This window comes from Callorhinchus milii, unplaced genomic scaffold, assembly GCF_018977255.1.
Source record: "Callorhinchus milii isolate IMCB2004 unplaced genomic scaffold, IMCB_Cmil_1.0 Scaffold1, whole genome shotgun sequence".
NCBI lineage: Eukaryota > Metazoa > Chordata > Chondrichthyes > Chimaeriformes > Callorhinchidae > Callorhinchus > Callorhinchus milii.
The window spans coordinates 112,407,755-112,428,510 of record NW_024704742.1 but is presented as its reverse complement, the minus strand read 5'-3'; the positions used below and the strand labels follow the sequence as shown (position 1 = coordinate 112,428,510).

Below are 20,756 nucleotides of genomic sequence, written 5' to 3'. Positions count from 1 at the left end.
AATGTTCTTCACAATGTCCAATAAAAATTCATTTTGATTGTCACCTTATTACGTCAATGTCTGTTTCACAGAATTTACTATAAAATGTAGTAACCTATATATTTGTAGGCAAACATGGTAGCCCATTTGTGTACACTAATAGCCATGAAGTGTATGACAAATTTTATATGCAGAATTGTTGGTCAAGATGCAGAGAGAAACTCCCTTCTCTTTTCGAATATTGTCATAGGTTTTTTAATGTCTACCTGAACATGCATTGCAGATTTCGGTTTAACGTCTCATCTAAAGCATTGCTTCTCCTTTAGTGCAGTGCCCCCCTGCCCAGCACTTGTTATTTGACTTGTCGGTCACTATTCAAAACAATGTGAGGTAGCCGCAAACAGGATGCTGGGATATATTGCTAAATCGATTGAGTGTAGATTCCCAGACATCATACTCAGACTGTATAGTGCTTTGGTCAGCACAGCATGAGTGCTGCATACAGTACCAGTCACCGCAACAAAAGGGTTGCGATGGAGAGGAGAATAACAAGGATGATCCACGGCGCGAGCAGGAAATTGGCCTTGATCCACTCCGAGGCCCCACTGTTGAGATTGTTTGTGTCTCTCCTCTGTATGTGTGTCCTTGACGTCTGCTGCCTTTGACACCGTCGACCACTCTCCTCATTCACGGCTCTGTCCTTGACTGATTCAGGTCTTACCTCTCACCTCATCTCCACAAACGGTTTATCTTCTAGCCCCTGCACCATCTCATGCGGCGTTCCTCAGGGCTCTGTTCTTGGTCCCCTCCTCTTCAATATCTATATGCTCCCTCTTGGTGACAACGTCCGCAGATATGGGGTCAACTTCCACATGTAAGCAAATGACATCCAACTCTACCTCTCTACCTCCACCCTTGACTCCAGGACCACTGCTGTCCTGACAGAATGTTTTCCAGACATCAAGTCCCGGATGAGAGCTAACTTTCTTCAGTTGAAAGTCAACAAAACCAAGGCCCTCCTGATTGGCTCCTGCCAGCAGCTCCTCACCTCAGACGCTGACAGCATCACCATCCTTGGTTGCTCACTCCACCTTGCTAAGCCAGTCCGGAACCTTGGCGCCTTGTTTGACTCAACTATCCTTTCTACCTCACATCTGCACCATGACTGGCATTGCCTTCTCCTGCAACATCGCCCGGCTCCACCACTGTCTCACACTACACTGTGCTCTAACCACTGAGCTACAGGACTCTGGAGTCCTGTAGCTCAGTGGTTAGAGCACTCGCTTTGCAAGCGAGAGACCTGAGTTCAATTCCAGGCAGGGCGAAACCTTGGGCAAGTTTCCTTACTCCACACGCCTAATAATAATCCCTCCAAAAACTAAAAACAATAATAAATTGGTCATTTTCAATCTACGACTGTTTGTGGGACATTGCTGTGCGCAATTGGCTGCCGCGTTCGCCCACAAATATACAGTCAATTCACTTTACAGTGTGTTCTGTGAAGCGCTTTGGGACATCCTCCCGACGTGAAAAGCGCTATATCAAATGCAAGGATTATTATTATTACAGGCCCCCGAAACCCTCATACATGCTTTCATTACATCGAGGCTTGACTATGCAAACTCATTGCTTGTTGACCTCCCCAACTCCTCCCTCCACAGGCTGCAGATCATTCAGAACTCTGCAGCTCATGTCCTCTCCAGCACCCGGCTCCGTGACCCTATCACCCCCATCCTTGCCCAACTCCACTGGCTTCCTATCACACAGAGGACACAATTCAAGATCCTGGTCCTCACCTTCAAAAACTTCCATGATTTTGGCTCCCCCCATTTCTGCGACCTTCTAACCCCCTACCATCCCGCTCGCTCCCTCCATTCAGTAGGCTCCGGCCTGCTTCACATCCCCCGCCTCGCTCGCTCCACCATTGGCAGGCGGGCCTTCTGCCACTCTGCCCCCACCTTATGGAACTCCATCCCGCAGTCACTCTGCCTCGCCCCCTCCATTGCCTCCTTCAAGACCCTCCTCTTCGACTGTGCTTTCAATCTCTCTGCTTCTCCCCCTGCCCTCCATGCTCACCGACACCGACCCCCAGCTTGGGTCCGAAACTCGTCTGTCCAGCGCCTTGGGATGTCCTCCTGACGTGAAAGGCGCTATACAAATGTAATTTTGTTGTTGTCTTGGGGGGGGTGGGAATGTGTGTGGTCAAACTCACTCCTCTCCCAGCTCCACTATTCAAAAGATGGTTGCAGGCCAACTTCGGTCACACCCTCTCCCTCCTCGAGCTGCTGCAGTCTAGTTTTCGCCCTGCCCACATCATAGAGACAGCGTTTGTCAAAGTCACAAACGACATTCTCTCTATCTGTGTCCAGGGCTCCCTCTGCCTCCTTGTCCTCCTGGAATTCTCTGCCACGTTCGACATAATCAACCACGCCATCCTCCTCCACCGCATCTTCCCTCATCCACCTTAGTGGGACCGCACTCGCTTGGTTCGAGTCCTTCTTATCCAACCGCCTCCTTTTCATCTCAGCAAATGGTTTCTCCTCCCGCCCCCGCTGATGTTCTATCAGCTTGTCTGGCAGACATCAGGGTCTGAATGAGTGCATACTTCCTGCAGCTGAATGTGGACAAATACTCCTCGACTCCCATCAACTTCTTCACTGCTGCGGATCTAAACCCCTCAACCTCCCTGGGCTCACACTGAACGAACCAGTGCGCAATCCAGGCATCTGGTTCGACCTTTAGCTGTCATTCTTCCCCCAATCCGGTCCCTGACCAGGACCGCCTTCTTCCTGCGCCACATAGCCTGCCTCCGATTATACCTTACCCCAAATGCAGCCGAAACCCTCATGCCTGCGTTTGTCACCTCCCGCTTGGATTACTCAAACACACTCCTCGTCGGTCTCCCCAGCTCCACTGTTCAAAAGATCCAGTTCATTCAGAACTCTGCTGCCTGGATACTTGCCTGGACCAAACTCCGTACTCGCATCTCACCAGTTCTGACCAGGCTCCACTGGCTCCCCATCACTGAACGGATCGACTTCAAGATCCTCACACTTGTGTTCAAATCCCTTCACTCTCTGACACCTCCTTGTCCGATCTCACTCCAATCCACCACCTGGCGCCTCGTTTGACTGGCACCGGTCTCCTAACTCTTTCCCATCAACCCTCCGCCCCACCATTGGAGGTTGCGGTTCCCTCCACACTCTCCGACTCGGAATCAGGCTCCTCGACTGTTAAGTACTCTGAGAAGCTGCCCTGCGTGGATGGCGTTATATGTGCTCGTTGTTGGTGTGTGTTTAAGTGCCTGTGTGAATGTGTCTTTGTATCTGGTATGTTTGTCTGAGTTTGTGTGTGGCTCTCTCGCTCTGTGTATTTCTTTCTCTCTCTGTCTCTTAAACTTTGGGGCACTGCCCTGTGTGAGGGGTACTATATAAATGCAAGTTGTTGTTGTGCGTCTCTCTCTCCCTCTGTGTGTGAGTATGTGCCTCTCTTTTTGTGTGGGTGTGTCTTTCTCTGCGTGTGTGTGTGTCTTTGTCTGTGAAGTGTCTGTCTGTCTCTCTCTTTCTCTCTCTCTCTCTCTGGGTTTGTATGCGGTGGTGGACCCCGAGAGGACTGCAGCAATCAGGATATGGGAGCTTGGCAAACAATGTTGGTGTTGGCGGATCTCCAGACCTTCAAGTGTAGTGTGTGGGTATTGGGTACTTCGGGCCTTGGTTGGTGTCATTCCCCCGCATACCCCACTCCCACACCAAAGTGGTCCACACTGTTTTTGCTGAAGAAAGCATTCATAATTTTTTTGTAACAATCTAATATGTGTAAATTCCTCATGTAATGTTTTTGTCAATAAAGTGAAATATATGTAGGTTGGCAGTAAAATGTACCTCAATAACACCAATTAACTCCCCGCAATTTTCGGCAAAGATTTCTGCAATTTTCTATTGGCCCTGGCTATGAGCAATCATTAGACAAGCTAGGTATCTTCAGTCTTGAGAGAAGATGACTCAGAATGGGCCTTCATGGAGATTTATAAAAATTTTAACTGAGACGAAAAATTAAATCCAGATCAATACTTTAGGTTGCCCCAAGAGGCCTTGTAATTGCCACTGCTCTACAGTTAATTTGAAAATGTTTTTATCTTTACTGATTATGGCTTTAAGTAATAAAATAAGGCATTCTCTTTGTTCAGTTTCCTAAAGGGGGATATGTTTATTGTTCACAATGAACTGGACGATGGATGGATGTGGGTGACCAATCTCCGAACCGATGAGCAAGGCCTCATTGTAGAGGACCTTGTGGAGGAAGTGGTGAGAGGATAAGCTGAATGCTTTTTAAAGTGTAATTATTTGTGAAGATGGATAGTGGCTTACCTGAAAATATTAGTGACTGTTTTCTTCACTTACTATCGTTAAAGTTTTAAAACTTTCAGAAATGTGAGAATTCAACAACAACAACAAAATTACATTTGTATAGTGCCTTTTACGTCAGGAGGACGTCCCAAGGCCTTGGACAGACAGAGTTTCGGACCCGAGCTGGGGGTTGGGATCAGGAAGAGTAGAGAGCAGGGGAGGAAGCAGGGAGATTGAAAGCACGGTCAAAGAAGAGTCTTGAGATGGGTCTTGAAGGAGGCAAGGGAGGGGCGAGGACTACGAGATGGAGTTCCAGAGGATGGGGGCAGAGTGACGGAAGGTCCGCCCACCAATAGTGGGGCGAGCGAGGCGGGGGATGTGAAGCAGGCTGGAGCCGCTGAGTGGAAGGAGCGAACAGGATGGTAAGGGGTTAGAAGGTCGCAGAGGTGGGGGGACAAAGACTATGGAGGGCTTTGAAGGTGAGGACCGGGATCTTGAACTGTATCCTCTGTGTGATGGGAAGCCAGGGGAGTCAGGTGAGGATGGGGGTGATAGGGTCACGGAGCATGGTGCGGGAGAGGATACAGACTCCAGACTTCTGGATGATCTGCAGTCTATGGAGGGAGGAGTTGGGGAGGCTGACAAGCAATGAATTTGTATAGTCAAGCTTCGATGTAATGAAAGCATGTATGAGGGTTTTGGCGGCCTGCAGTGTGAGATGGTGGCGGAGCCGGGTGATGTTGCAGAGGTGGGGGAAGGCAGAGCCGGTCATGGTGCAGATATGAGGTAGAAAGGACAGTTGAAAGTCAAACAAGATGCCAAGGTTCTGGACTGGCTTAGGAAGGTGGAGTGTGCAACCATGGATGGTGATGCTGTTAGCGCCTGAGGTGAGGAGGCACTGATGGGAGCCAATCGGGAAGGCCTCGGTCTTGTTGACGTTTAACTGAAGAAGGTTAGCTCTCATCCAGGACTTGATGTCTGACAGACATTCTGTCAGGACAGCAGTGGTCCTGGAGTCGAGGGTGGAGGCAGAGAGGTACAGTTGGTGTCATCCGCATACATGTGGAAGTTGACCTCATGTCTTCGGATTATATCACCAAGAGGGAGCAAAAAAAATTGAAGAGGAGGGCACCACCGCACGAGATGGAGCGGATACTAGAGGAGAAACCATTCATGGAGATGAAGTGGAGGCAGTGTAAAAGGTATGATCTGAACCAATCAAGGACAGAACCGTGAAGATTGGGAGGAGAGGCGGTGGATGAGGATAGAGTGGTTAACAGTGTCGAAGGCAGCAGAGAGGTCAAGGAGGACGAGGAGGTAGAAGGAGCCCTGGTCGCAGATGGACAGAATTTCAATTGTCACTCAGACCAGGGCTGTTTTTGTACTGTAGCTGCACGGAAACCCGATTGGAGGGGTTTGTGAAGAGAGTGGTGAGAGAAGAAGGAACGAAGCTGAGAAGTAACAACTCTTTTCAGGACCTTGGAGAGGAAAGGGATGTTGGAGATGGGGCAGTAGTTTGGGAGTAGAGATGGGTCCAGGGAGAGTTTTTTTTAAGGATAGGAGTGATGACGGCAGTTTTTAATGGGGTAGGAACAGTAGCAGTGGACAGGGAGAGGCTTATGGCGTCTGAGTAAAGGGGCAAAGGAGGGGGAGCTGCGAGGTAAGGAGAGGGGTAGGGATAGGGTCGGAGGAGCAGGTGGTCAGTTTCATGCGATTTGTAGTGGTGATGAGAGAGGAGTGGGAGAAGGGTTCAAAGGTGTGGAGGGAGGGATGGGTAGGGGGGATATGGGGAGGGGCTAGCAGGTGGAATGGCAGAGGCAGCTGAGTGGATCCCCTCAACTTAGGTTTCAAGGAAGTCCAGTATCGCCTCGTAGTTGGCATTTAATGGGAGGATGAGCGAGGCGTGAGACGGGGGGCGAAGGAGCTGGTTCGTGATGGAGAAGAGGAGCCTGGGGTTGTCCTTGGCCTCCAAGATTGTCTCGGAATAGAACGACGATTTAGCAGAGGCGAGGGCGGAACAATAAGATTTGATAAGGTCCAGCCAGATCTGCCGATGGACTGTTAAGTTTGATTTAAGCCATGTGCGTTCAGCAGCTTATTCATAAGTATTGAACTTTACTGTTCAGCAACATTGGCAAAATTTGCGGTAACTTGAAAAATATATTTTGTACTTCAGCTTGAGTATTATGAGTTAGAACATTTGTCAGCAATAAACCTATGTTAATAAGGCCTTGGTTAGTCAACCTAATGCATTGACCTCATCAACCTGCGTGAATGCTCACTCCACCCCACGGACCTTGGTGTCTTGTCTTGTTCTCCTAACTGTGCTCAAAATCCTTATACCATTCAGCCTCTGCAGCTCTTGTCCTTTCACCCTCCTTGCCCTCACTTTCAGATCCCTCCACAGCCTGACTCTTATCTCTTGTAACCTTACATCCCAGCTTCGAGCTCAGTCCATCAGTTGGCAAGCCCACAGGCCCAAAGCCCTGCTCTTTGTATTCCATCCCAAACTCTCTGCCTTTTCTCCTCCTACCCCTTCTTTGAAAACCCACCTTTTTGAGCACACTTTTGGCCACCGCTTTTCTTCTCTTTCCAAGTGTCTTGGAAAAGTACATTTGTGCAGATGCTTGGTAAGAGGATCAAGATTGACTGATACAGCTCAGTGTCTCAATGACATCTGCTGTCCATGCTCATTCTTGGGAAAAGTACTGGGGAAACACTCCAGTATAATCAGTGAATTATTTATGTTTATTTATTTTTCATTCAGTAATTATGGTGAGCAGAAATGATTCAACAAAGATACTTTTGTTCGAGATGCAAATAGTTTTAGGAGCCAGCCAGAATGTTGGAGATGTCATTAGAATGAATGCTTTGGCGTGTTGAGGTTGACATGAGAAGTTAATTGTGCTTTAAAGAATGTTGATCAAGCTTTAATCAATAATTTACATTGAACCTGCAAATTGGATATTGTACCTGTACTAAATATTAAATGTGCAGTTCGTATCTAATAGATATTTTTATTTACTAAATAATTTTGCAAATGAGATAGGTGTAAGATGGAGCACCTGTCTAGCTTTTTACGATTCTCACAAAAAATCTGTCTGTTTTCATTAATATTGTTTGAATATCCAATCTGGATTGTTTTACAGGACCGTGAAGAAGATCCACATGAAGGCAAAATGTAAGAATTTTCACAATTTTTCGTAATACCACGTTGCACTACATATTAAACAAAATTCAGAAGGAGTAGAAGGAAATTTTTTTAAAAAATCACTAACCTACCCATCTCCTCATGTTTTGGTTTTATTGGGTATTTTAAAGGCATTGCCTCTGACATTTTTAAAAGAAAAGATAAACTTAAGTAAATTGTAGATGCAGAAAAGTTTTTAATAAATGTTTTTACTTGTGGTCTATGAGATCTGTCATAGATGAACATCTTTTCTCTGCATGTTGTAAGTCTCTACATGAAAACAGGTCTATTCATTTATTTTCAGATGGTTCCATGGGAAGATATCAAAGCAAGAAGCCTATAATCTGCTGATGACAGGTAGTGATCCATTGCTTCTGATGTACATTATTTATATGGAATTACAATACTGTGCTTCTATAATGCACTTTCTGTTAATTTGGTTGTCTTTGTTCAGTCAAAAATCTGTCCTCTCCATATTTGGCCAACTGTTCCGTCCATGCATTCCATCTGTATTGCTTAATATTTCTGCACAATACATGATGAGACACAATTCATAATACAATTACAACATTTCAGTGTGCATTTATGAGCTCCATATCAGCCGAAAATTTCTTAAAGATGATAGCTGTTGTGATATAAAATAAAAGGTGATATACTTCATCCTTCAAAAATAGATTTTTTTCAATGAGGGGTTGAATGAAAAGGCAATCTCAGCCAAGTAAAATTTAAAAAATATCACTAACCATTAATTCTTCCTTCAGCATGAAAAACATATTGTGGATTTTGAATGCCTAGATTTACTATTTATTTTGTACATAAGGAAATTATGCAGAAATGTGTTTAGTTGCTGCCTTGATAAAACTCTTAAAGTTCTGTGATTCGTTTTCACTTAATCTCCCACATATATACGGCATAGTAGTGTTATGCTTTCAAAATTGGCAGTGTGATGCTCTCAAATTTGAAATTGCAAGATTTGTAATGATGCTCTCAAATTTGGATAGAGTGCAGCAACTTTAACAAACTAATTTGTAGCAAAAACTAGGCTACTTTTCTAGAGCTATGCTCCCGATGTGGTTTTGAAGAATTATTTTGAAGAAATTCATTTCAGCTTCTAAAGTTTATTGCATGTAAAATAATCCTGTTTTTTAAAATTTGCACCTTCAGCTCTATCCAGTGTTCTGACTCATGTACTGTACATGCTATTGTGTTGCCATGTTTTATTCACGTGCTACTCACGTTTGCAATGTGTAAATGCACTATGCATTTGCTCCTCTGGCTGTGGTGTAGTTTAGTGCAAAAGTGCATATTATGTACACTGTAGTTGTGGTCTGACCCTAGTTTTATAATATAATTGGCTTTATAATGGGATACGGCCATCCCGATATCACTTCCTTTTTGCTATGCACAGGAAGCTAACCAGTTAGTGCCGGAAAGCATACTGCGCTTTCGATGTACTGTGAGATCATAGTACCACTGTGTTATAACAGGTTCCAGCTATCTGCACCATGCTGCGACTGCTTCCACTAAACATTCCATTGCTGTATTATATTAAAATAATTGTTAATTAGCTTTTTCCCTTTTTTTTTAGTTGGCCAAATATGCAGTTTTCTTGTAAGACCTTCAGATAACACACCGGGTGACTACTCGCTTTACTTTAGGACAAATGAAAATATTCAACGATTTAAAGTATGTCCAACCTCTAACAATCAGTTCATGATGGGTGGCCGGTATTACAACAGGTAAGAGATGTTAATTAATTTTCCAAATTGTGCTTTTGATACAAATAGAATCGAGAGGTCATTCGGTTCATTATTTCCCTACTGTAAAAACCCCTCCCCATTGGAACTGTCCACTCTAATCCCATATTCCTGCTTGTCTAAGAGTTCCAAGCGCAATGATGGTGAAGTAGAGGTGTAAGCAAATAATATTCCTGAGGCAAAGCTGGTGCTTGGATTGAACAATATTCCAACGTTTGTGAGTCACTGGTTTGATCTGAAGAATAACCACGACATTTAATACAAACCAAAAGGTTTCTGTTTTGCTGATATTGAACGGGAGAATATTGTAGCTCATCTGAAATAGAAGAGCAAGTCTTGAAATTTAGAGAAGTAGCAGAGAGTGGTATCTGCGCCTTGGGATGTCCTCCCAACATGAAAGGCGCTATACAAATTTAATTTGTTGTTCTTGAGATGTAAACTTGGGTGGTGGTAAATAAATGGAAGCTAATATTTGTAGATATTAATGATTAACCATTTTTTTGATTGAAGAGACTCAAAGGAGGAATGGGATAAACTGTGACTGAATGGCAGCAGCACTTTGGATAGGAAGGCCAAATTACAAAGAGCGTGCCAGTTTGAGAAAATAAATAGTTGAGCTTTCCGTTGTGAACTTTCAGGGAAAAGGCCACTGAAATAACAGTTTATTAGAACAGCTAATAGCTTCTGAGAATGTCAGCAAAGGTCCACCGTTGGTCATTGTGTACTGGTGAAGTAACCAGGACGTCTCCACATCCAATCATTACCCAGGCATTTGGGTCACATTCAGCACTGCTTGAAACACCTTCCTTTTGGCTGTTTTTATAGTTGCTAAGGTACCACATTTTACATTTTTTTTGCCTAGCTTTGCTCAAATTCAAAATTAACTGAAAGGAATGTGAATTGAACCTTTAATGTTATGACTTTGTTTGTTTTCCACTGCTTAATGCCACCACACTACCCAAGATGTCGATGTCTCTCTGATTCCAATTAAATCTCATTGTGCAACTAGTTGGACAACAGACTTCCAAGCACGTCCTTATTCCCATCTCTCTTGATCTGTGTCATTCTGACAACTGTAATGAAGATGTATTGACTTCAGACACTTGGTTCTTTACAGTGACTTTGATCAATGTTCTAGCAGCTGAGGTTTGGTCAGAACTCCAGGTATTGCAGCTCATAATGTGATTTTTCACTTTTAAAACTGTTTGAAGAATCGTGACTTTTGCATCTACATCTACATTGAACTTAATTCCAAAAGAACTTTTAGATGGACTGTAAGTGCTTCACAGGATATGCTGTAAGGTTTTAGTCAATTGGCAGATTGCTTTCTGAGGGTAATAATCCCTTCCCACAATAAATAAATGGATAGGGAGAGAGAGTGATTGATTGATTGATTTCCTAGCTCATGGAGTTTTCACACGCACACTCAGTTTCTTGGTGCGTCATTAAATGTAGTCAATACCAATTTTGTATTCAATTTGAGATGTAGCAAATTTGCAGTAATCTGAACAACATAGAAACTAAAGTAAATTTACCTATTGTGTCATACTTATCATAATCAGTATTCAGTGTTGCTGATATTCACTTTCTTAGTCTCTTGCTTTCATACAAAACCTCTCCTCAAAGATTGCCTTTATTCCCTGATCCAAATTAGGAGCATGCTTTTGAATTTTGTTGCTGATCATCTCCAATCTCAGTAACATGCCATCCAGTTGCTTTATCCAGTTATTTGGACAGTGTTTTTAAGCGATTGGGGATTTTGCCTTCTCGTTTCCAAATGTGGATACAGAACTCATTCATATTGACTTAGTGCTGCTATTCTATTTCTGCTTCAATTTACCTTTACTTTAAAACCAACAGAGAAGCCATTTATTTGTTGGACATTTTTAAATTGAATCAAATGTTACTTCCAACAGTTCCACTGAACACTGCTGTATTGTGCATCATTTCATTCTCCCCAATGCCTCAAATATGATCATACTGTTCTACAGAGGAGACCTTTAAAAGGCTCACGTTGAAACAAATACGAGAGTAAAACTTTATGAAAACTAACCCAGAAAATTGATTTGTCCAACCTGTTTTTAAAACTTTTCCATTGTAAAGTTGTACATGAAAAATAATTTTCATAACTTGTACATTTTCTGTTCTGGCTTTCTAGATTTTCATGATTCCTGTAAGACAGCAGCCTATAATGCACAGTAACTGAATGTTGCGGAAGGCACTCTAAATGTGATTTTTATGACAGTTTCTAATTTTTTTTATATATGAAAGATGTTTTCAATCAATAACATTTTTAAATTTATATAGCATCTTTTACTTTGGGAGGAAGTTCTAAGACGCTAGACAGTGGAGAGCTTGCACCAAAGCGAGGAGTCCTGTAGCTCAGTTGTTAGAGCACTCGCCTCACAAGTGAGAGACCTGGGTTTGATTCCCGGAAGGGCAAAACGTTGGGCAAGTTTCCTTACTCCAAACACCTCTTTACCTAGCAGTAAGTAGGAACCCGATTGTTAGTCGATTGGTGGATCTCTTTTCTGGGGGTAATAATTCCTTCAAAAAAAAATTGGTCACTCAATCCACGACTGTTTTTTGGGACACTGCTGTGTGCAATTGGCTTTCGTGTTTCGCCCAACAAAATATACAGTCAATTCACTTTACAGTATATTCTGTGAAGCACTTTTAGACGTCTCGAAGATGTGATGAGGCGCTATATCAAATACAAGGATTAGTATCATTGTTATTAAAACGAGTGTTGGATTTGGGGGAGGGGCAGTGGGTTGGAGAAAGGGAAGATGACCGAAGGTGTAGTCAAAGAGGAAAGTCCTGAGTCAGACCTTGAAAGGTGAGGGAACAGCGAGAAAGAAAATAAGTTTGTTGTAGGTAGTTGATTCTGTCTTTCTGATGTCTTCATCCCGTTTAAAATACTACAATTAATAGTTTTTAAATGGCAATTGCCAGTGTATCATTGGTTTATTTATGCCCTTTGGAGTACAAAATTGCAAAGAATTGATTGCTTAGTTTGTCACTTTGAGTATTGATGCCCTTTTTTTGGATTATATGTAATTTTTAGTGATCTCATGAACAAAAATCTTTGCTTATAAGCGTTTAGCACCATCTTGTGGTTCTTGCAGCAAATATCACTTCACATGTAGTGGTACAATTGTATATTCTCCAGATTTCATACTAATGCCCTTTTTCTAAAAAAAAGCTGAATTGTACATTTTCCAGTTGTCACCCCAATTTACATTTTTCATTTTAGTGCTAAGTGCCGTTTGTGTTTTTTGTAGGAAATGTCAACAATAAGTTCATTCATATCTCATAATACATTTTAACCTAAAATGTTTGTTCTCCAATTATTATATTACAGAAACTAGTTAATATGCATCAGTATGAAATATCTTTCTTCTCACTAGAATTTGTTTTAGAAAATATAAGTACTATACAGATTTGAGACTGCAGTCTATTGTGTGGTCTCAAATCTTGATGAGAGATTATGATCCCTTCACTTGCTTTGAACCCTTTATCCTAGTTCGAGAAGTCGTCAATTTAGAAGCCATACTTGTTTTGATCAACTATAAAATGTAATCTGACACTTAGCAGATTAGGTTTTCTTTTGATTCTTTGAAGTGATTTCAAGAGACAAATTGTTTTCTGGATCATTTCTCCTAATTTCATGTCATGCACTAAATCGTGCTCAAGGTTATTTTTTTAAAAAATGTACATGCTTCTTGGGTGTAAATATTGAAACTGGAACCTTTGCATAAATTTCATGTGTTCATCTTGTACAAATATCCTCTTTTCTGAGTATGATTTGTTTTCAGAAAGATGGAAGCCTGATGGTTTGAATATATTTTAAAAAAATACTGCAATACCTTCAAAATGCAATCTGCTAGTATTGGGCTTGAGAAAGTAACAAATTCACAATAGAATTCACTCAAATTGTAACTTGTTAGCATCAGCATTGTATATCAAGAGCATCTCGCATTAACCCAGTAATCTACTTTCAAAAGTGGGATTCCTGTTTGTCTGCTGACTTACTGGCACAATATCACATTAGTTACTCTGAGTCATTATTATTGAATCATTTGTTTTCAACCATTTCACTAAAGTTTGACATTTTGCACCTTAATTTGACAGCAGCATCAACATTTTCCAAACCAGTCTATTATATTGATCAAATTAATTTTCTTCGTGTCTTATTTAAAAAAAAGTGCCATAAAAAATAATGAAACTTTTTTTGCAAAAGGTTGATTTGGACTTTGTACATTTTATTGCAGCATAGAGGAAATCATTGAGCACTATAGGAAGGAACAGATCGTTGAGGGTTATTTCCTCAAAGACCCTGTCCCTGTACAGGTAAGTAAAGAGTCTACGGAAATCTTTTGAAGAATAGTTTACCAATACTACAAATAATTTTTTGCAGCATTAATAACTGAGTTTATCAAGTTGATAAATTGATGCAATACCTTTCTGCCAAAACCCTCAACTCCAAACCCACTGTTGTTCTGACAGATTTCAAGTCATCAAAGAGTCCCAACGTTTTACAACTAAACATTGACGGACCTGAGGCCAACCTGCTCAGCCTCTAACATAGACTGAATCAACTTACCCAGTTTCTCACTCCAACTCATTGAGCCTGACAGCATTTTGTTTGACCCTCAATTCATGTTTAAGTTTTTCATCCGGGTTCTGACCAAGTTTGCTTTACTCTGTTCCCACAACATTGCATACCCCCAATCTAGCAGAAACCATTATCCACATATTTGTCATCTCCAAACACAACTTCTCCAATGTCCTGCTTCCTCAGTCTACCCTCCATAAGCTCCAGATCGATCATCCAGAACTCCCCTGTTTATCTCGTGTCACGCACTAGGTTCCATGAACCCATTACCCCTCAATTGCCCGCCACCACAATCTCCCTCTCCCAGTGAATCTATTTGAAGATCCTTATCCTTGCCTCTAAATGCCTCCATGCCCTTGCCCATCCTACCCCTGTGATCCCCAACAAATTGATTCTGCACTTTCAGGAACTCCATTCCGAAATTCATTCACCTGGCTTCCTCCCTCTCTGCTTTCACGAATAACCTTAAAAACTTCTCTCTTCAACTGGACCTTCAGCTATTTCCTTTCATACTCCCTATCTGCCTCCCAGCTTGGGCTCTACTTTCGTAAAACTCTTTGAGACATTTAGAATTTTTGATTCTAGCTGGAGATTCTTTTATTTTAACTTTTGTAGCTTTCTGTACATAATAAAATTGTTTAGTGATGGAATGATGTGACTTTTTTTTTAGCACCAAGAACAAGTACTCAATGATTTGGTTGATGGAATAGAAATATACAACACAATTCGGCGCAAGCCAAAGGATGCATTTTATAAAAATGTAGTGAAGAATGGATACCTTTGGAAAAAGAGTAAGAATAATATTTTCTGTCGTTGAATTTATTGTTCTTAGGTTGATATATGTGTATTGCACTATTGGATTTTTTTATTAAAAAAAACATTGAGGATAACCATTGTTTAACATTTACAAGGTTCAAGCCTTGACTGAACAGATAAAATGTTCCTCCATTCAAAATAAAATTTAATTTAATGTTTTTTGGATCATAAAAAAATAGAACTGCTGTTCTATTTGTCATTTGGAAATTGTATAGTTTTCTGAACAGATCTTGTTTCCTAAATACATACCACATTTTGAGAATTGAATTATTTGACTTTTTTTATGCTTGCGCAATTTATTGGGTACTTTTTAAAAGTAAAATCACTCTTGCTATAATCTACTGGATATTAATAATGTAACCACCTTTATATTGTAATTATCCTTTTTTAATTTTTTAAAAATGAATATGCACTTATTCAATATTCTCCTTAAGCTATTCTTCATTGTAGTTCTCATTTAGGTGGTACAAACATTTTCAGAATATCATCTCTTACAGGCAAAGGTAAGCGATGGAAAAACTTGTACTTTATTTTGGAGGGGAATGACTCCCAGCTGATCTATTTTGAAAGTGAAAAGAGAGCCACAAAACCAAAAGGATTAATAGACCTCAGTGTTTGTACTGTATATGAAGTTCACGAGAGTCTGTTCGGCAGGTAAGAATATTTAGATGTTTGAATCTTTTTGTATATTAAAGTAATTTGCCATTTTTAAGAACCTGTTGAGGTACAGCATTTGATTTTCAGCTTCTTTTTCCCCCCAATTATTCGTGCAGGGCATGAGTTCATTAAATCATATTTGTAATGCCTGTTTTTGCTGTCCTAACTTATCAATTGTTATCCATTCTTCATAAGGATCTTCTGACCATGCATTTTGAAATTGAGCATGCTTGGAACTATCCATCTGCCACTTTCCACGTTCAGACATAACAAGTGTTTTTTACTTCATCACCTGGAAAGCATGGGAAAGGGCAATTTGGCCCAGAAAGCTGGCTCTTCTCACAAACCACATAAAAATCTATACAGACTCTGAGTAAATGCTCCTAATCCTGAAGATAAACAAGCAAACGCTTCAAAATAATTATCCATCTCAAATATTAAATTCTGGTTTGCTTCTTTCCACTGATATACTTCCTTTTCCATTTCCCCCTCCCCTGCATTCTCATGGACTGATTAGTTTCCTGTAATTTTCTCTTTATAGGCCAAACTGTTTTCAGATAGTTGTACAGCACTTTAGTGAAGAGCATTACATCTTCTACTTTGCTGGTGAAACTCCTGAGCAAGCACAGGTAACTGTTTTGTCATAGAAATTCCTTGGGTGCATATAATTATGAAGACTGAATTAACCAAACTGCTATAGATGGTCACATTTCTCAGTCAGTAGTATCTATTGGAAAGCTCTTATTTACTGTGGGCATGCTGAAAAGGCACTGAATGTTTCTCTCCCAACAAGTTTATCTGATGAAGTCAGGAACTTAGTAACTTTAGTCTTAATTTAAAGGTGATTCATTTTCTTAATTGAGCCTTTATTGCACTGGAGAAAAAATACATGTAAGATACAAATCTAATTAAATCAGACAGCCACAATGGGATCAGTACTCTAAAGCAGGTCACCCTTTGTGAGGCAAGTGATCCCTATCCCCAAGCACATCTCATCCTTCAGCCTCAGATGAATAATATATAGCATCTGATTAAATGTGATAGCTCTAGAATCCCATCAGGCTCAACATTATTCATTGTTTTGAATTGCAATCGACTTCCAGGGGTTGTGTCCTCCCATCCTTTCTCCAGTTACAAACAAAGCAGTTTTGGAGGAATGTATGTCAGTAACTATTGTAAGAAGAGTTGATTGACTGCAAATTCCACAGTACTTCTGATGAATGCTTGTATAGGCACACCGTGCAATATACTGTGTGCAGGGTAGATGATGGAAAACTTCTGCTCATGTTGATTCTGTCCTACCCAATGCTATCCAATGTACTGAAGTTGTGAATCTTTACCATGAATGTGGATAGTTTTCATAAAGATAAAATTGGTCACTCGCTCCACTCCATGGTTGTTTGTGGGACATTACTGTGTGCAACTGGCTATCGCATTTTACCCACAAAATACGCAGGCAACCCACTTTGCAGTATATCCTGTGAAACGCTTTGAGATGTCTCAATTTTTTTGAAAAAAATTGGTCAACAGGGGTCTGACACATCTGGAAACCCATCACCAAGCTGAGATTTCCATGCATGCTACCTACACATGGAAATCCTAGAGATAGATTGTTGGAATGGAGTGCGCCTTCTCTTCCTGGAGGGACACACCCTGCATACCTAATTCCGAAAAGTATTAGGCGCAGGTTGGCAAGAGCCAGGGCATGGCAACCGCAAAGTGTGCGTTGGGGTACTGCTGGAGTCTAACCAGCTAAAACCGCATAGCTTGCCATTGATATCGCTGTCTGGCACATTTTTCTGTTGCTTGCCCACCCTACCGGTCAGGGCTTTGGTGTGCAGAGTTAACAGGAGCTGAATGGGATGACTCCCTGCCCCCAGTGATTGGTCTGCACTTCAAAGTCCTGCTGATGAGCCAGGCTGTGTGTGCTGTCATCAGCAGTGCCCTGGAATACTGCGGACCCACCTGGCTCAGGAATCAGACACTCACGACAGAGAGCTGGCTCGATTCTGTCATTCTGTTGCAAGGCATGTCATTTTGGAGCCAGTTCAGCTCCACGGAGACCTCATTTATCTCCCTCCCACCCAAGGAGGGTAGTCTTGAGACGTCTCGACGACGTAATAACGCACTGTATCAAATGCAAGGATTATTATCATTAGAACTAGTTTTCATCTTTGAAGCTTCAAATCCTTTCCATTGTAAGAACTGTACCAATAACTTTTTAAGCAATATTCTGTATGGGGGGGGAAGACAGGGCAAAGTACTGCAGATGCTGGAAATCCGGTATAAACACAGAAGTCTCTTAGAATACACAGCAGGTCAGACAGTATCCATGGAGAGTGGAAAATGAGTTAACGTTCCGACCCCGACCGCCAGCTCGGGTCCGAAATACTGATTGTCCAGCGCCTTGGGATATACTCCTGATGTGAAAGGCGCTGTACAAATATAATTTTGTTGTTGTCTTACAGCCAAATGGAAGTAGATAGCCATATGTGGGTTAAAAAAAAACTGAGGTACCCTGTTTAGTTTGAAAGGATGTTTAGGAATGCCTTGAACTGGAAAATGTTCTGGCCACAGTAGCCCTGTGTTATCAACAGTGGGAAATGGTCGTGGAGAAATTCAGAATTGTTACTTTGTCTTTAGATTATTTAGGCAGTTTATTCAGTAGATTCAGAGGTTGGCTGCTAAACCACCACTACTTGCAGAATCTATTTTGTACCCATTTTGCAGAAGGTTTCTGAGATTTAGTTTTCCTCTTGTTTGTCCCAGATTGTTAGTGAAATACCTTTCTCTTGCTACAGCTTGCCTAAGGGTGCGGTACTGCACATCTTCAAAGGCGCTGACATTTTCTCTTTTTGCTATTTTTCTCCGCCCCCCCCCCCATATCTGACCCGATGTCTAGTCTCATTCCATTAATAGATGGAAAATACTATGCTTTCAAGGAATGATCAGAAGTTTGGGTAATTCTATTCCTAGAGTACTAATAAACTTAACTTGTGTACAGTTATTGTTAGATTCATATTTAATTAACAGCAATTTTGTATTGTAAGTAGATACTGAATACCAAAAAAAATCAGTAAAGGTGAAGAAAATCTTTAAATGTTTATTGTAATTGTAAAAGTTGTAAATAAACATTTGCAGGGAAATTGAGAATATCCTAAATCAATGTGACCCAAATATTCTTGGTCTCTAGAAATTTCTTGCATTTAAGTTTTTTTTGTTTTTGTAGGACTGGATGAAGTGTCTACAGGCACTTTGCAGTAACTTAAAGAAACCTGTTGCACCTGCCTCTAACAAACGTCTTCGACAGGTAGAAAATGTCTTAAGTTGCATTTTTTTTCTGTGAAAAAGAAAAAAAGTTAATTGACATTGCATTTGGTTAGAACTTGCATTTGAATAGCGTCTTCACCTGTTTGAAATGCTTCAAAAGTGTTTCATGGTGATACAGGATTCCCTGTATTACAATTGATTCATTTAGTTATTTTTAGGAGTCACTTGGCTCTGTTTGTACTGGTTGCACCTCAAAGTCAGAAGAGGAGCACTGCCTTGCCACAAGTGTCATTGTTCAGATGAGACATTAAACTGAGGCCCTGATTACCAGTTGAGATGGATGTTAACGATTCCATGGAGCTATTTGAAACTAGAAAGTGAAGGGCTTTGAGACGTATAGATGACATGATAAGGTACTACATCAAATGCAAGAATTTTCAGTTTTTCAGGTTTAAAATGTCATCAAAAATTTGTTTCCTGAAGCCTGTGTTTACTTTTTGTGTTATATACAGTTAGTTTGCTTTTATACAATAAAAGGGATTAAGCAGAATATTTCAAGCCTTGTTAAATCTGCTTTTCAGTGAAGGACCTCATCAGCTACAATATCCTTGTTAAATTCTTTCTTTGGCTTGGCAGTGGTAGTCGTGTATTTTAATAACTATCTAACATCTACCTATCTAAATATCTAGCTAATTTTAATTATGTATAACATTCATATGTTATAGCATTCATTTAGACTCAGAGAGAATTTTTATTTTTTAATTTAAACTTTGTTTTGGTGATGTTTCAAACTCAAGTAGCAAACGATTTGCTTGTCCTAAAGATTGATTATCAAATGCTTCATGATTACCACCAATAGTTTGCGGTATCACTTTTATCTATTTTAGACAAAATATTAATGAATTTGTGAATTAATTGATGAATGGTGATCCTGTTTAAAATTTTCAGATGTTTATAATAAATTTGGATTGGTAGCGATCGCTCAATGACTGAAAATTATTATGCAAACTTAAGGAACAGCACAATATTATATTGCATCAAAAGTTATAATGCAAACTAACTGCAATTCATGCCGCATTGTAATATTGAGACATTGCAAACTAAATTCAGGCTATTCACTGGAAAAGTATAAAATACTAAATTTATAGTTTTGAATTGAGAACTTCAAAGGAAATGTATAATTGCAGTTCCTTTTTGAGTAATCCCTTCGCTCCCAAACTATACGGCTAATTCACTTATAGTATAATCTGTGAAGGGCTTTGAGATGTCTCGAAGACTTGATAAGGCCCTATATCAAATGCAAGTATTATTGTATGTAAAATGTACTATAAAAGTAACTTTTTTCTCATTTTCAGGTCAGTAGTCTGGTTTTGTATGTGGAAGAAGCCCACAAACTCCCAGTTAAATATTTCACACACCCATACTGTAATATCTATCTGAACAGCGTTCAGGTAGCAAAGACTCATGCTAGAGAGGGGCAAAATCCTGTATGGACAGAAGAATTCATTTTTGAGTGAGTCTTTGTTTCAAAATATTTTCAGTGATTAAATTAACAACTGGTAGTCGATTTTGAAGGCTTTGGAATTAAAATACTAGATTAAAATATTAAAAATTGTATAGTTGTTATGGAACTATTTGATAATTTGATAAAATGTTTCAGAGCAATATGCGGTAATTCAAATTTAAGACATTTGGGTCAATTGCATAATGTTAAAATTTCAAGTGTGTGATTTTGAAATTGTGCTCATTTATCACCATATATAAATTAACTTTCCAATGCTGTTAGCAGAACAGCTGAGTGCCTATTTTCCTTTGCCAGTATTCATATATATTGGTATGATGAGTTGCTTTGTTTTGGAAGAACATTCAGTTTGCTTTTACTAATATTGTACATCTGAATATTGGTTTAAACTGCATTTTTTTTCAATTCAAGCATAAATTAGAATCATAGAATTATACAGCACAGGAGGCAGCCATTCAGCCCATCGCGTCGGTCCCGCCTCTTTGAAAAGAGCTATCCAAATCAATCCCACTCCCCCGCTTTCTCCCCATAGCCCTGCAAACTTGTCTTCCCCAAATAATTATCTACTTCTCTCTTATAAGTTGTTATCGAATCGGCTTCC

The 20,756-nt window shown here is 40.5% G+C and overlaps 1 protein-coding gene across 1 annotated transcript in view; it reads left to right on the top strand.

Annotated features, from left to right (window-relative positions):
• rasa1b (RAS p21 protein activator (GTPase activating protein) 1b) overlaps positions 1–20,756 on the top strand; it is a 75,071-nt gene that overhangs the window by 24,096 nt on the left and 30,219 nt on the right. The window contains exons 5-14 of the mRNA XM_007899740.2: positions 4,166–4,283; positions 7,475–7,506; positions 7,820–7,872; positions 9,104–9,254; positions 13,547–13,625; positions 14,561–14,681; positions 15,204–15,360; positions 15,905–15,992; positions 18,593–18,673; positions 19,989–20,146. Coding sequence (XP_007897931.1) covers positions 4,166–4,283; positions 7,475–7,506; positions 7,820–7,872; positions 9,104–9,254; positions 13,547–13,625; positions 14,561–14,681; positions 15,204–15,360; positions 15,905–15,992; positions 18,593–18,673; positions 19,989–20,146 — 1,038 coding nt within the window. The remainder of the gene's footprint in view (positions 1–4,165; positions 4,284–7,474; positions 7,507–7,819; positions 7,873–9,103; positions 9,255–13,546; positions 13,626–14,560; positions 14,682–15,203; positions 15,361–15,904; positions 15,993–18,592; positions 18,674–19,988; positions 20,147–20,756) is intronic.